Here is a 17,576-nt window from a genome sequence, read left to right as displayed (position 1 = left end):
AGGGGCATACACATGTATGTTGCACATATATAATATCTTGCACATATATAATATCTTCTACAGGCCTGTTCTGCATTATTTCTCTCACTTTTGCTGTCAAGTAGCCAGAACAGTACAAGACGGTTGCCTTTTAAAACCTCACCATCACTGCATTTACAAAACCCAAAAAGAGCAAAAGGAAAAAAAGAGCCTGAAGAAGTCACAGCCCCAGCATGACTCCTAAGAGTTAGCAGGATAATTTTCATTACCAGACTAGCAGGTAAGCATTTAAAGTTACCAGTTACAGGGTGGAAGCACAGCATGCACTTGAGCAAGTGACATAACCATCTGACAGAGTGAAAGGCCCACAGACTACTCACTGGGGGCTCCTCCACACTTATTTTCTTGATTTGTTGTATCCAGGGACACCATTAAATTTGTTCAGGGTAATTCTCAAAGATGTGTGCAGCTTGGAAAGAATTGACAGAGCTCAGCAGCATGACAGTTAGTTCTTGTCATTTTCCACATGTGGGAATCATATTCAGACATTAATTGAATCCCTAAGCATGCACTATCACATTCTCCAGCCTTTATTCTGGAGGGTTTTTCCTGCAAATACCCAATACTTTCAGGAACAATAAGCAAGCCTTTTGTTTTTAAAAGCAGATTTCTTTTTAATTTCCAAACCCTTATTTCCATTTCTACAATTTCTATATTCATTTGCCTCTTCTCCAGACCATTGTGGTAGCCAAATACCCAGCAAGAGCAGTAGTCTCACATACAACTGAAACAATTTTGTACATCAGAACACTTGGGGTAATTGCATTAGCCACACCAGGTGTATGAATGCTCATCAGGGCTGATTCTGAGCACCAGGCATGTGGAGTGCCTAGTGCCTTAGAGATCTGAGCACTGTGCACAAGCCCAGCAATAAAGTGCTTTCTCTCTGGAAATACATGGGGAAATGCTCTGAGCAAGGGCTCGTACACAGGAGGAAATTCACTCCAAATGCACTTGTGAAACAAGTTTTTCAGCAATAGCTTCCTGCCTGCACCTTTTTGAGAGAGTCTTTCTGACATGGTTTGCTGCACTAAGGAAGCCTTAATGGTACTGTTCCACAGCAGTTCAAGAGCCCACACTGCCAGCAGAGCAGTGTCCACACAGGGACACTTGGAGATTCAGAGCTGAGCTCTCACTGGAATCACCTCATTATGCAGGAAAAAACCCAAGTCACCCCCATTACTATCCAGCAGTCAACAACATTGCCAGGCAAACCTTTCCAGCTGTGCTTGGCACAGCAGCCACTCTTCTGTGCTCATTACACAGACGCAGCAGAAAACTCCACATCCAGGGGCTGCAGAAAGAGCTGGATGCTGTTAAAAGCATTCAGAATCATATTTACGTGCTGCTTGCCTTTATCCATCTGAAAACCAACCAGTCCACACTGCTGAATATCTAGACAATAACAAGGAAAAACATCTGCCTGGGATTCAGACCTTTTTAATTACTTTTTTTTTCAAGCAAGGCATGGTGAGCCTTCTTTCATTCATTATGTTTGAGTCAGGGTACAAAGGGAAACTTTCATTTTTCCCGCACTTCTCCAGTGCCAAATTAGCAGCCCACTTTCCTCACAAAAACACCAGAAGTGCCACTCACAGGATAAATCCCCTCCTCACCTTACACAATTAATCACCCCACAAACACCAACTACAGGGAGAAATCTTCTGCAGGCACAGGCTCAGAACCAACCTTCTCCTCAAGCTCTCTTCTGGGGACAATATAAAGTTTATCTCCCCCTTTTAGGTGAATGTTTCACACATAAATCCACCCTGCAACTTGAGCACCCACAGATACTCTGTCCTCAACACTATTGATTTCATTTCAAACCTGGCAGAGATTTGTTTCAGGGTATCTCACAAACACTTGCTACACAAATCAGTCTGTTCCTACAGACTGGACATTCTCAGATACATTAACCCACTGAACAGAATCCTGTTAATGAGCATAACATAATGAGCATAACACTGAAAGCAGAGTGCACTTTGGTTAGCTTACAGAAAAGGGTAATTACAGCCAGTTAGAGAACAATCTCCCAAGTCACTGGGGAAGGAGGCAATTAAGAATCAGCAGACCTGCCTTCACCCTCTAAGGCACAGCAGCTTTGCTTGAGAGGCAAAAATAACTACTTAGGAGGCTGATATTTCAGTGATAGCAAAGCCTTGCCCTGCCTTTGGGAGACGGGGCTGTGGCTGCTCACAGAGAGCAGAGATTTAGGGACTCTCTGCTAGGCTCTCCAAATGTGCCATGCCCACCCAAATCCCTCAGAAATGCTTTAATACCCAGCCAGTCTCCTGATAACAATATTGGCATATAACAGTAATCAAACAAGTCAACCTGTGCCTGTGTAATTACTTCCTGCAACCTAAATGTTCTTATTCCCTCACAAAGCCATTTCTCAATTAGGTGCCTCAGGGATATATATATATATGTATATATGTATATATATGTGTGTGTATATATATATATATATGTGTGTGTGTGTGTGTGTGTATATATAGACACACACACACTTTTATAAAGGGTGGCATCAGCTACAGAAACAGAGATTAGAGAACAGGGTTATTATGGGCTCTGTTTACCACAGAAGATCTCCTAGTCCCTGGTGTTGAAGAAGTTGTGCAAGGTCATGTCTGGCTAAGTAATTAACAGGAACTCAGCAGAGCCACAGAAACCTGTTTTTCCCAGCTTTGTGGAGTTCTATCTTGAGCCTAGCGAGCCTCTGCAAATGAATTTCTCCCTTTCCTGCCTGCCAATATATTATCTCAGTGCTTGATTTTCAAAGGCAAAAGAATTCTTCAGTTAATTTGCAGAAACAGTGAATTTGTGCTCTTGTAAATGATCCTGCTCCCCAGCTACATGAGTCCAGTATCACTGGCATCAGTGATTTGGCAAAAAAAACCCTGGAAATGTCTTTTTATGCTGTCTCTGGGAGAGCCACACAGAAAAAATACAAAGCTTTCACCTTTAAAGTTTGCTTTTAACTGAGCACAAAGAGGGCTGCATTTCCCAAACAAGGAGCGAGAGCTTGCTGAAGTATTGCTATTTTTCCTGTTGCCATAGTATGAGCCAGTACAATATTTACTCACCCAGGAAGAGCTCCACACAGCCACCAGGGTTTTCCAGCACCTTTCACAAATACACCTCCTATTGTTAACCCAAAAGCCCTGCAAGAGCACAGTGCAAGCTAAGGCATTTACCCTTCAATAAATAAAACAAACAAAAAACTACTCTAAATGAAGAAAAAATCTTGAGCTTTTCACTTGGTACCCTCCTCTCAGCTCCAGGATTTAGACTGCAACAAACCTTCTTCCAGGGGAGTCAGGAACTACCTGTTCCCCTGTCTTATCCCACTCTCCCAGCTGGAGCTGATGAGATAATCAAGGAGAAATTGCCTGTCCCAGCACCACCATATCCCAGAGCCCCCTTCTCTAAAAGCTCCATTTCCCCTTTCTGTAACCCCTCTAATTGTCACTATAGGGATGGGAGGATCCTGGGACTTTCTGAGCTGCAGTAAAGTGATGGAGCCATGCTTGGGAATGTAATTTCTGTTAGTGCTGACTGCAGGCCTCCGTTCTCCCTGCAGCCTGTCTGCCTTCTCCTGCTGCCTCCCCCTCTGAGCTCCACTTCCTTCAGTGGAAATAACAATTTGTCTCTGACACCCCCTCACTTCCACAGTCTGCTCTTTATCTTTGACCTTCACCATCATTAAAATGCCTGGAACACTTAAAGCCTGTGGTTTCTGGCTCGTTTTAGTGTTTTCAAGACAAAAAATCATGTTGGAGTTGCATCCTTCCTGGCAATTCCAAATTAAAAAGTCCTGGCACAGCAGGGAGCTCAGCTCAACCACTCCATCTCTCCAGCATATGATTATCCTTGATTTTTGTGCAAGGACAGCTGCTTTTGGGTGGAACTACTGGAAATGTCTGGGCCCCGTCACCAGGCATAGCAGCATGGTCAGTCCTGAGATAAAACACTCACCCTGATACCCTTTTAATCATAATAAGCCCCTTGCAGTAAAGTAGCCATGGCCATGGCCAGCCCAGGGAGAAGCTGAGCCCAGGAACCCAGAGCAGAGCCAAGCATTAGTCACTGAGGCTGGGTGACACTTCTGTCACCTTCTGAAGCACTTGAGAGTGACACAATGAAGTGGAGTCTGCAGCTCCCATTTTTGGACAGTCTCAAAGTCCTTAAAAATGAATTCAAAAAGCAGCTGAGAGGCATTACATGAAAACTTTAATAATATTTCTTTAAATGGGAGTGCCTGCTCCATTCTGCTTCATCAGAGATGACAGTTAATTCAGTATTTTCCTTGTTCAGGTCTCTTGAATCACCCAATTCTTTCTGTAATAATTTGAGTGTTGAATACTGCTCAAGTGCCTTGTCAAGACACATCAGACAGAATGTTTCATACTTCTTTTGTTTCAACAGGGCCTGTTCTTTCATTCAGAACTTCAGTAGCAGTGTAGTTAAACACCACAATTCCCTTGGCACCAGCAGAACCTGTATTCTTCTCCTTGGCAGCCTGATGGATTGACTGTCTATCCAAGGACCCTCCTGAATTCTAATAGATTTGGGGTTCTCTCGTCAGCCAGCTTCCCACTCAAAATTAGGTGGTCTTCAGAGTGTTTTATAGAGTCTTGCCAGAAAACACATTCTGGTGGCTCAAATTTTCCACCTCTTGAATTTATTAAACAATTATCTCCCTAGCAAGATTTTCCTCAATGTTTAAAAACTCACTTGGTATTCTTCTGTCGCAGGGAACACACTGGTTTTTGATCTGTAGGGTTCAATTTGGTATTGTTTGTACAAGCAATTAATCTCAGAATAATCTGTTAAACACAGAATTAATCTCAGATGTTTGGGTTTTTTCCCCCAAGGAAAAAAGTCTAATATTCCACAAAACAACAAATGAATTATTTTAAAAAGTGAGATAAATCATCCTTCATTCTGGCTATAAGAACTCAAGAGAACTTCATTTTGAAAAGCATTTTAAAATTTGATGTTTTTAAAAACATCACAATCCTTTTAATAATATAGAAATGGCAGGTCTTCCAGGTCAAATTCAGATTTCTGGTGCTCACATCCTGTGCCAAGCTGACTTGTGTCACATTGCTCTTCTACACATGCACTGATTTCCTGGATTTGTACTCATTTCTTGAATCCTTTCTCCAAACCAATTCTGAAGTCATAGGTTATATCAAAATGGAATATATTTCCAGGATACACGTGGTACTCTATTTAATTTAGCCTCACTTAGGGAATCCACAGGAGCCAAAAAACACATCTGCTTAATATCAGCCCCTCCAGAGACCTGCATTAACCTGAGCTTTAAAACAACACATATTAGTTAAAAAGGAGCCCTAGCAGCTGCTTCCTGCACAGAAAACAACACTCTGCAATGATGGAATGGCCTTGTAGAAGAACCAGGCAGTGCAGACTGCAAGAGCAGTCATAATTATTGCCTTAAAAGCACTTGAAGCAGCAATAAACACATTAGCAGGAGCCCATCCATAATGCAGCTCCTTCAGGAGCAGCGTTACTTAAGTGACTTTAAATAAGCCTTTGTCATCCAAATGGGAGCAGGAGGAACACTTGGAGCAAAAGCTCAATTTAGCACTCTTGGCATTATTCAAATGATGTGCAAGTGGCAGTGCCCAGGAAAAGGGTGGGGAGGGAGGGATGGACAAACAGGTGAGAAACTGAGAAAATCTCCCAGAGAAAATGAGAAATTTGAGACTCCAATTACTTAGCAATAAGTAACCATGAGTTTTCTGTCAACCTCTGTGTCACAATGAAGTATAAAACCAAATATTTGACTATGTCTGGCTTCAAATCCTTAGACATATCCACCCACCTCTATAGCTTTACATACATATCGTCACAGAAATTAAGTCTTAAAGTCTTTGTCTTTTCTGTGAATATGGCCAAAGATCCCTTCAGTAACTGCTTTTACTCCCAGTGTTCTACACCTCCACCTGTCTTCTTTCCATCCAGGCAGAAAAAAAACCCAACAAAGTACTACAGAGTTTTTTTCACCTCATGGGAAATTCTAATATAAGACTATTTAGTAATTTAACTTTGTCATTTTGTGTCATCAAAATTTCTAATGTTAAATATGGTAATTTATAACTTAAATAGTCACACCCATTTTAGAGATAATATCTTAAGATATAAAGTTAAGTTAGTTAACAATTTCTCTCCAGAAATGTCAGGGAGAAAACAAAACCATTTTTATTCAATTCCATTAAGAATTTAATTTTCAGTACTTACAAGAAAATTAAAGGACAAGCTAATAAGAATTTCCTGCAAACCAGTGTATTAGTTAAAACACTTCATGGCTTTCTTTAGGAAACAAAGCCATTGATCAAGTATTTTTTTCCTCTTCAGAAGCACAAATTTTAAACGTCCTTTACCAAGCCATGAAAATTTTCTCTAAATATTTGTAAGCCTTCCTCTTGTCTGTGTTTCTGTTCTTTCTGCTAAGTACCAGCACTTTCTTAGTCTGCTGTTCCCATTTCTCATCCAGACAACACGCAAACACAAGTGGGATCTGTGGTATGGGACACACTCAGCTTCTCTGGCACATCACATCCCTGCTATTTTTAATAATTCTGCCTGGTAAAGGATGAATCCCTTATGTCAGAGTTTAATTTTTTAATGGATGCCATCATTTAATTTGAATTTTAGCATTTAGTTTTGAAAAAACACAAACTAAATCTATTAAATCTAATACCACCTTCCCAATACTTTCTGATCAAGATATGGAAAAATTCAAAGTGTTAAAGGTTAGGATTTTAATTTTCCTTCCATCCTACTTCTTTAGCCATTTATCCCTATACTTATAAATGGGCGGAAAATCCTTCTAAAATGGCAAAGTGACAAGGCAGAGGAAAATGAAGTTTATATTCCTGTTACTTGATCAACATGGATTGCTCCAGTGAAACAGCTTCCCGTGGCAAAATGTTGATTTATGAAATGCACAATGTTTCACTGGAATATGATTCAAACTAAATTGTGTTCTGCCAGCTCATCTGCTCTGGCAGACTAAAGGAAAAGGGGGCAGTTCATAGAATATTAAAAAAATAAACTCCAAAGATCATAATTAAATGTAGCTTTGGAATTGCTGATCTTCCAGAAATTAAAAAATGCAAGTAATTCACACTTTGCTGAGACACTCCTTTAATACAAGAATTTCCCAGGAAATGGATATTTCAGGTTTTTGCTGCCTCTTCATTTTAGTTAAAAGACAAAATTATTAACATAGCTTTTACATTACATATTAAATCTAAAATAGCAACACTGAGGCAATTCCTAAAAGTTGTCTCAATATTTCACTTGAACTGCTGGGATTGAATCAGACTCCACGAAAGCCATTGGCTTCAGCACCTGTGTGTTTTTCACCCCAAAACATCAGCCCTTCTAGTAAAAAATGGTATAAAAAATGATGGAATTCACATTTTTGACAGCAGACTGTATTTGCCTGCCTGGCCCAAACCTGATGAAATACTGGCTCTTCAAGCTGTCAGTGATTCTTGATAGCACAAGTGCTTTTTTTGGTGGAGACCCAATTGTTCTTCGAGGGCAGCAAGTTGTACCTGGGAAAAAGCAGCCTGGTGAAGAGCAGGACAAGGGAGACAGGCTCAGGGGATGAGGATCAAAGTGCTTTGTCCATTTTCCAGTAATATTTAATCCCTGAGGGTCACAAGACTGGAGACCTCCTTTGTAATAATATTTACTGTAGGTTTTTCAACAAATTAGCACACATGTTTGGGAATTAATTGAATATACATGCATAAATAAGCATTAATCTATATGAATCTACAATTAATAGAGATTAAATACTCTATAATCTTATTAATTTAGGAGTTCCAGGGACAAGTGTGAACTGCTGAGGCTATGCTCTGCATGGTTAATAGTAACAATAATAACAACAATAATGCATTACATTTAAAAAATAGGTTCATCTGTAGAATGTGAATTCTTTAATAAAAAAGCTCTGCATGTCTTTTCCTAGTAACATATCCCAAGATTTATGTGCATCATAAACAAACATGTCTGTGGTATTATCAAGTGTAATTCCTCTGTATTTGTTATTAGGAAAGGGAATATGGTTTCCCATATGTTTTCCCTCTTATTTCTGCTGTATCTGGGCACAGGCTCCCAGTACATTATCAGGAAACAAAACCCACCCATCCCTGCTGTAAATATTGCAAGGTGAGTGTTAAAGACCAGAGGCAATTTTGGGCAGGAAACCTGTGCCTGGGAAGAGCCCACTGTAGGATGGTTAAAACCACCTTTCTGTCTTCAACTGCTCAAAGCCAGCTGAGATTGCACCCACAGAAATATTCTGGATTATTCATTTCACTGGTGACCTAACACATGGGTGTGCTGAACCCCAGCAGAGCAGAGAGGGGGCAAACAAGGGGAATGCACAGCTCAAAGGAGAGCTTGAGGTGTAAGGAAGGTTTTCCACTATGGAAAAAAAGCACACAGCTTTTAGCTCTTTCTCATTTTACAGCTGCAAATTATATCCAGGCTCTGGATGTACACCTTGCCAAATAGACCTATTGGGCTAGCAGAGCATTACCCAAGCAAAACCTGTCACAGCAATTCAGTATTTGTCATTTCTAAACAGCTATTCCCATATAATATAAAATTATGACATTACCCTTCAGCTGTGAGAGTAACAGAATCTCTCACTTCAGAAATGAGTGGAAATTTAGTGTAACAACTATAATTAAAGCTTGATAGTTTGTGGAACATATTTTTCCCAGTTTAATGATCCTGTGTTACATGAATTCATACTTTACACTACAAGTAGCTACAGTTTTCAATGGGAATATTTAAGAGGGAAAAGTGCTGCCTTTAATGATTAAGATCAAAAGCAAGTAGATTTAAAAGTTAACTGCCTCAGCCACTTTCTGGCTGCCACCAAAATGCATATGAATGGCTCTGAAACAGCAATCTGTTGTAAGCAAAAACCAAACCTTCCCCCCAACCTTTCTGTCTCAATTTAGCACTCTTGGCATTATTCAAATGATGTGCATTGTCTTTTTTAAGACAATGCCATGCAAGTATTCCATGTGCTGGTGAGATCAGCTCTCCTCCCTGTTCCCACGTGCTGGAGACCTATCACCACAAGGGCTCACAACCAGGGTGCTCCTGGATGTGAATTCAGAGAAAAGCCATGAGTTTCAACTATTAGGAGACTTAGGAAAGGATCACAAACACTGATTTTTCACTGGGTTATTATTGCCATCAGCCATTATTACTCTTGGAAGACATACTGCTCCTCTAGGATGTGCTCAGGGAGCTTGGGAGCAGCTGGCTTGCTGTGGGCACTCACACAGAATCACAGAATAATGAGGTTGGAAGAGACCTCTAAGATCATCGAGTCCAACCTATGCCCTAACACCTCAACTAGACTATAGCACCAAGTGCTGTGACTGTGGTCACAAGGGTTTTCAGGATGAAGAAGAGACGAGAATGTTGACTCCATGATCAGAAGGCTTGATTTATTATTTTATGATATATGTTACATTAAGACTATACTCAAAAGAAATAGAAAGGAAAAGGTTTCTTCAGAAGCTAGCTAAGCTAAGAATAGAAAAGAATGAATAACAAAGATCTGTGTCTCAGACAGAGCAAGAGCCAGCTCTGCCATGAGTGGTCAGGAAATCCCAACATCCACAGGAGACCAATCACAGGTCTACCTGTTGCATTCCACAGCAGCAGATAACCATTGTTTACTTTTGGTTGCTGAAACTGCAGCTTCTCACAAGGAAAAATCCTAAGAAAGGATTTTTCATGAAAGATGTCTGCGACAAAGTGCCATGTCCAGTCTTTTTTTAAACACATCCAGGGATGGTGATTCTACCACCTCCCTGGGAAGAGCATTCCAGTACACATAGAAAAAGGCTGGAAAAACCATGTAGAAGGGCTTCCTGTTAGCAGGAGTTTCCTCCCTAGGAAGCTACCGCAAGGACTGAAAGATTCCATCACTTTTCCACAATTACATTGCACCACTTGAATGTCTCAAGGTGCAGGTTTGAGTTTTTTGCCAGGTTCTATTCCAGAGTGATCTGAGGAACAGCAGTACTTCAGTTTTTCTCTGAGTGTAATTTTCCCACATATGGGAAAGGTGTGGTGATACTTTTGAACATGAAACATTTCCTTTGACTGTTAAAGAGATTTGTTCACAATTTTACCTGAAATCACCTAGTTTTATGAAAAAGTAGCCTACTGAAAGTTCTGCAATGGTTCATTTCAAATGTGCCAGCCTCAGTTGGTGGTCTGGGTTGATTTTGTTGGACAACATACTGGCCTTTCATGTTTCTGTTCAAGAGAACTGAGTGGAAGTGTAACATGGGCATTGCCATTTAACTTTGGATCTTCCAGCCTCCTCCTCTGGACAGCTCACTATGCTGTCTTCGTGCTGGGAAGGATAATAAAGCAGTGGTAAGCAGGAGGATTTTCTGGGATGGAGGGATTTTAAACCTATCCTGGAGGACAATAAAGGCTTTAGCTCCCTCTGCACTGAACCTGATGGAGCAGGGGGTGGCAGAAGCACTCTGATCTCTGGTGAAAGAGATGCAGTGAGAACGTTTGCCTGGAAATTCCCTTTTCGTTCCACAGAAACATCCGATTCTAGTTATCAAAACACTGAAGCCAGCTCCCTGGATAATGGAAGGCAGCATCACAAAGAAGGAAGAAAGGTCAGAGAAGTTAAGCTCTGCCAGACAAGTATCAAGCATCTCAAAAATATTAAAAAGCAACACTTAATCCTAGTGGTTTTTAAAGCACACCCTTACTCATCAAGATTCTGCAAAATGAAAGTTTCACAATAACCAAGGAAAACAGTTCTCCAGACTTCCCTGGATGCTGATTTTTATGGAGAGGGTGGGCAATGGGCAGACTCACACAGGGAAAAGCCCCAAACATGGAGGCACTCTCTTAAAGCCACAGGACACATCCATCCTTGTGCCAGCACGCCCATTCTGAGCCCTGAAGGACACACCTCAGTTCAGGATGTATCACCTGCTCCAATCTCTCCTCTATGATTGAATGTGTGCAGAAAAAAAACCCTTAATTCCCCACCACAAAGCATATACAGCAGGTAGTTTTTGAGCAGTAAATTTAAGGCAGGGATTTGACATTGCTGGTAGGTGCTCAGAATTTTGAGATGAATGTACATGATGAGAACTTGAAGAAAGTTTTATTTTTGTGACAAGCTATCCAAGTGAATGATTTCCAAGGGCAGTGAAGGAACAGAAAACCACTCTGATTAAACCTTAGTAGATCCAAGTCCATAAATTAAAGAAGATAAATAAGGTAGCCTCCATTAGTCTGGCCTTTAAATAATTTATAGCAACTGAGTACCCACCTGTAACAGATTGTAGAGCTTATTTGTAATTTTTTTTTTTTTTGCTTAAGAAAACAAGTCTGAAGCACCAAAACACAAGAAAAAGAAAGAATATACAACTCAACCAAAATGCAGTTGTTGCTGTTACTTGTCTTTTACCCTATATTTGTACTGCGCCAAGGAGAGAGAGAGACTTTGATCCTTTTTTTTGGGCATGGCCTAATCATGACCTGAGCTAACTAATGAGCAGTGTGGGTTTTAGGTGGATGACATGCAGCACAGTGACTGACACCAGCACAGTTTTCTGCCACAGGACCACTATGGCTCAGCAACCATTTTTTATTAACGTACTACCTTAGACCTTGATGTTGTCCCTGTAAAGTCTTGAGATAGTTTTGCCATTCAATTTGTATTTTAGGGATTAATTTTGTGATTGATCAGAGCTGACATGAGGACTCTGTCCCTGCCTTTTGGGCCTCTTTCTTGGGAGCTCTACAGTGGAATTAGAGAGAGACAAACCCCACCTGCCTTGTGCAGATTGGATATGGGGAAATAGAGCATCTCTTCTTTATTTCATGGAGCTGTTGTGCTGGCCAGGCTGAACTGCAGCCACAGGGAGCAGAGCCACTGAAATCAAAACAAGCATTCCTGATCACATTGTTTCAAAAACTGGACCAATAATCCTTGATCTCCCACTGGCAGATTGCCTTCCCCTGATTCCCCTGCCTGAAGAGCCGTTCCTCAAGAGATTTCTATCACTGGAGATGCTTAAGCTTCTCAAAAGTCAGAACTGATAAGAAATAATCTCTAAACCCCCTCGCTGCTCTGCTCCAAGTGCCACCAGCTCCTGGCCCTGCTGCATGGACCTGCAGGGAGGGATCCTGCTCAGCCCTGGGCTTGTGCCAGCAGCTCCCCACAGCCCAGGGGATTGCCCCCTGCTCTCAGCTTGGGCACAGGCTGGCTTTTCCCCTCCAGCACTTGGCAGCACATTTGGTTAGTATTCCTAGAAAATCCTTCAGCATCAGCAGTGATTGATACTGGAGACCCTCAGTGCTGCCCCAAATAGGCTGTAAATCTTCTCTCTTCTGACACAGAGCAGCAATCACTGCTGGCAGGGAGCCACTGCAGCCACTCCCTGCTCTTGCAGCTCCTGCAGCAGCTCCTGTGGATGCTCCCAGCCAGGCCTAATGCCTTTGATCCTCCCCAGAATGAGAGCAATTGCCTTAACTCATCTGTGTGGCCCTGTTAAAATAAACCCTGCTTCTTAGTCATGCTCCCCATTTTCCATTCATACTTTCTGCCCTGTTAGACTGTCCCCCTGCTCTTCATTTGAGTTTTTTGCTGCTAGATGCTCTAACAAGGCCAGGAATTCCTTTTTCCAAGAAGAGAGACTGGATGATTGCCATGGATATTTTTATGTATGTGTGCACCCACACTTGAGCAGTTGGTCAGGGTGCTCTCATTGCCAGGCTGTGTCACACTCAGCATCATCTCTTCTAATACTAAATCAAGAGCCACCTCCTGAGTTCTCAGGGATGTTATTCACCACTTAGTCATCAGCAAGTAGTAAATTTGCTGCAGGATCCCCCCATTCATCTCCTTCTGCTGCAACTGGTTGAACCTCTACTGGGACAGATGCACTCCTCGAGGTCAAATTAAATGCAGGTAGGCTCCTGACAGTTTTCTGACTTCAGGACAGAGTTACAGCACAGCAGCAGAAACAGATCTGATAAAGTGGGTTATTCCATTCAAGAAGTAAAAACATCTTTTTTCCTGTTTCCAATAAACATACTACACAAGTATTTGCAAATCATCACCTGTTTCTTGCTTCAAAGAAACCCACCTATCCTGTCAGACCTCACACAAAGGCAGCAAACTCCAGGGAAATGCTGAACAGGCTCAGGTAATAGCTCTACAATGAAAAATAGATCTGCAGCCAGAGCTGGCTGTGTTCAGCCCCAGCTGAGAGCTCCCTGTTAATTATTTATATGGCACTATGGATTAGCAGGCTGCTTCACAGGAATAAAAACAGAAGGAAATGCAGTCCCAGCCCTAGGGAAGGCAGGGCCAAAGCCCTGGCTGTGCCCAGTGCTCTGCAGCCAGCACTGGGAGTGGCACCATTTGCAGGAAGGAGTGGGTGAGAAGCGTCTCCAGGTCTGTGAGGTTTGGCAGTTTCCCTCTGATCCAGGCCCTGCAATTCCAGTCAGGTTTGGCATAGGGTACAGGACAAGTGATTTCAAAATCCCATTAAAGATTTTACTAACACCAATGCCTAAACTGCTTTCAAACTCTAGCCACTAAGTCAATAATGTGGATTCTTGCTAATTCCTACACTCTGGTATTATCTGCTATAAGCATGGGAAGTGGGCTAAAATCCTCAGCACACAGAAATCATCAACTCAGCTTCCCTGGGCTTAAAAATTCCTCAGCAAGCTGAGTTTTAACAAGTGCAGATACAGCTGAGTTGATTGTCCCCCTTATGACAGAAATTTATGGTCCAATCTCAAAGCTGAAAATAAGGAACTTAAAATCCTGGTCTTGCAGTGACCCCATCAGTAATGTCAGGCTAGACATCACTTTTTTACTGACAGCTTTCCTGTCAGAAAAGAGCAGTGGCTAGTTATTTCACACCTTCCTTACAGTCATTACTATGATTTTAACTGTGTTGTGGTATTCCTATCAATTCCAATTCCACCAGCTTTGAAAATTGCCAAGACCACAGCACGCTTAGTCAGATTTTTTTATCCTAGCATAGATTTCAGGGAGGGAGCAAGAGCAGGAAGAGGCAATCAGAAAATCACATCCTGACAGCAGCTGCTTGCAGTGCAATGAAATATTGCTGGAAGTACTCTTTGCTTTTTCTTTTTTCCTTCCAAAAAATTTCAGCTGGAAATTTAGAGTAAAAACTATTACTTTGTAGCCCTCCAGCTTTGCACAGACCAGCAGAAAATTGCTGCACAGAACAGCTTGGGAATGAACCACAGGGCTATGTAGCTGCACAAACATTAAGGACATGTTAGGGACAAAAATGAATAAATGCATTAAAAAGTTGTTATTAATACCATGTTCTTGGTATTAATAACAACTATGTGCCACAGAAGCCTGAGAAAACTGTCTAGAAGTGAAAAAACAATTTTGGTTGGAAGGAATTTCTGGAGGTGATCTAATCTAAGCCCCAGCTCAAAGCAGAGGTAATGTTAAAGTTATGTATGTGCAAATATTTGCACGTATTTTCTGCCCACAGTATAGATAAATAAAAAGTATTGTGTATATGGTGAGCATATCCATATTTTATACACACACACCAAAGAGCAGAAACCTGCAGCAGTGCAATCACTATCCAGCACTAGGATCTGCTCCCAAATGAATAACGACTTTGAGTAATGGCAAGAGAGCCCATTTTTGGCAAGACTCTCAGTCATACCCCTCAGAAGGCGATGGGACAGTGTAACCTTGGCCAGCACCCCTGGGAAGCCAGGCACTGGCACATCCTCCTGTGCCAGAAACACTTCCTCAAACAGTCTGTACAAGTCAAATAACTCAGGATGACAGCAAATTACAGATACACTGCAAAGCAGGGATATCCAACTTCCCCTCCTTGCCTAGATCTCCTTCCAGACTGAGTGAAGAACTTCCTCACCTGCCTTACCCATTGTGCATCCTCACCAGGAGACTCTGCAGTAAATTGGGATGGGGTTTCCTTAGGCAGCTCTCCCTCGTGGAATGCCCCAGAGCACCACAACCACACAGATCCTGCCATGGACCTCCAAGATCTGGAGGTTTTGCTGCTTCCCAAAATTCACATTCACAGCATTGTCTCTGGAAGGGCACACGTATGAGCAGGAGCCCTAATGAAATGCCAGGCTGGCTGCTCCACGCTGGGGAAATGTTCAGTCCTGCAAATCTTATATTCCTCCTGTGCTTTTCCTGATGCTCTCAGTTTCTGGCAATGTTCCTGAGACACCTCTGAGTGTCAGGAGTTTGGTTCTACTTTGCAGAAATAATGTTTAGAGGTGTCATAAAGATGTTCTGACAGCTGCAGTTTTCAAGCTAAACAATGTCTACATCTCAGAGACTTTCAGGATTTTTCCTCCAAAACAAGACTAAGTTTTCACCAGCTGATCTCACAAGCACTGATCCTTTCTTTCCCAAGAGCCTTTCTTGTCTCTAATGCTGTTACCTGCTGTGGGAACAGAATGAAAGGCATATGAAACAATACTGGCTAATAGAATACTAGAAGAAGGACAAGGATCTGTGCATCAATTCCCATAATGAATCCTTTTTTGGTTTAACTGAAGTTCCAGCGAGCACCAGTCCCTGTCTGTGCAGTTGCGCACACACACCAGCCCACAGCTGCATGTACATCTGTCTCCCTACAAACAGCCCCAACATGGAGCCCCAATATCTGCCTCACTTTCCCCAATAAAAATATGAGATTCCATTGTGCTAGCTCAATCCATGTGACATCTGTCCCCCTCACCCCAAACACCACTGCCCATGCAAGGAAGGGCTCGTGCTTTAGCAGCTCTATTGATCCACTCAGACCTTCGGGTGGGGAGGAAAACCTCTTTAATTACTTTGGCTGATTTTCAAGTTCTGTTTTGCCTTAACAATGTCTTCAGAAATCCAGTATGCATTTTAGCATTGTTATCGCTTCACTTAGATTTGGAGTTTTGCTCCCCAGAGAGGCACCTTCTACCTCAGCCTGGCCAGCCCATGCTTGGCATCAAAATCACACAGTGTCATTCATTTGCCTTCTCTTAGGATTTGATAACTTCTACACTTCCCTCAGCCAGAGGTGTTTTGACCTTTAATTAAAAGGAAAATTTGTTGTCTTCCACTCAGAAGGCAGCAAATAATGAACTCATTAAAATGAGGTTACTGTTCAGGCCTTAGAGCAATAAGAGCCAAAGTCTCATTAGCAGCTAACAATCCAGAACATAGCACGTAAATAAACCTAATTTGGCAGAGCAAAATGCCTTGGTGCATTAAATTTGAGCAGAATCAAATGTTTACAGTCAATGATGTCTGGGGCATGAAGTTTTAATGTACTTAATGAAGGAAAGCAAATTGCTTCTTATTAGGCATGAAATATTCCTGCAGAAATCGCCCCAAAAAGTTTATTATGTAAATGAGGGATAGAGTTAGAATTAACAAGGACATAGCAGGGAAATATCAACTTCTTCCTAATAGACGCACCAGTTATGAGGAATAAAGACACAGCAACTTCAAATTTAGAAAAGGTAATTATATGGATTAATGTAAAAAGCTACTGAATGCAATATAATGAAGAAACTGTATTTTGTGAGTGTCAGAGAAAAGCTTCACTGACAAAGCAAAGAATCAATTAATCAAGTTAAATCCGTGAGTTTTGAGAGATTCCAGGCAATTAAGGGCTTGTATTTGAAAGTGCAGCTTAGATTACCTTAAAAAAAGCCCTGTCTTTGCTTAGCCAGGCACAGAGACGTGCCTGTTTGTCCCTGCACTGTGTGCTCCGTGGCTCTTTCCCTGGAAAGTGATAATTAGTAAGCATGATCTATTCAGCTGTCCAAAAATAACCACCTGTGGTTCAACAGGGAATGCTGGTTTTACTTCCACAGGCATGCAGTGGCGACAGGGGTGGGATGGAGGGCACTGAGCCCCCAGGGAAGGGGGGGATACCTGTGAAGCCAAGGATAGCAGGCAGAGTGGGAATAGCTGTGTGGCACCTGGCCTTGGAAAGGGAACAGCTTTCCAGCTGTTAAAATTCAATAGCCCTTCTCCATCTTGCAGAGCCTTCAGAATCAAATAAAATAAATACCTTCTGCCTCCCATGGAGCCCGTGCAAATCCCAGGAAGGTTTCTGGCCCTGGGTGCCAGGGATATGCAGCTTCTGCACTCTTTCATTAAAGATAGGGAAGGCAGACCCTAATCACCTAAAAAGTTGTTCCATATTAAGGGTGTAGAATAAATGAGTGCCCTTCCTCCACACAGACAAGCAGTGACAAAATGAGTTTGGACTGCCTTAGCTGACAATATCTTCTTAGCATTAAAAGGAGGGGAGGTCATGACAGCAAAATTGAGCTGCATATTATATAAATTAATATGCATATATGGAAATTGAAATGGCAAGAAAAAAGCCTTTAGGACTAAGCCAAAGCCAGTTTGAGTGACAGATTTGCCCTTTAGACAGAGG

At 41.9% G+C, this 17,576-nt stretch overlaps 1 protein-coding gene across 5 annotated transcripts in view; it reads left to right on the top strand.

Moving 5' to 3' along the window:
• LOC136555872 (bifunctional heparan sulfate N-deacetylase/N-sulfotransferase 4-like) overlaps positions 1–17,576 on the top strand; it is a 42,706-nt gene that overhangs the window by 15,126 nt on the left and 10,004 nt on the right. For 2 of the 5 annotated variants that reach the window (XR_010783542.1, XM_066548904.1), the window contains exon 3: positions 64–259. The exons of the other annotated variants lie outside the window; for them this stretch is intronic. Coding sequence is in view for 1 of the 2 variants with exons in the window: in XM_066548904.1 (XP_066405001.1) it covers positions 64–216 (153 nt within the window). In the remaining variant the exon portion in view is untranslated. The remainder of the gene's footprint in view (positions 1–63; positions 260–17,576) is intronic. 5 annotated transcript variants of the gene reach the window in all.

Source organism: Molothrus aeneus, chromosome 4 (assembly GCF_037042795.1).
Source record: "Molothrus aeneus isolate 106 chromosome 4, BPBGC_Maene_1.0, whole genome shotgun sequence".
NCBI classification, from domain to species: domain Eukaryota; kingdom Metazoa; phylum Chordata; class Aves; order Passeriformes; family Icteridae; genus Molothrus; species Molothrus aeneus.
Note: the sequence above shows the minus strand (reverse complement) of the source record. Positions and strands in the feature narration are given on the sequence as shown.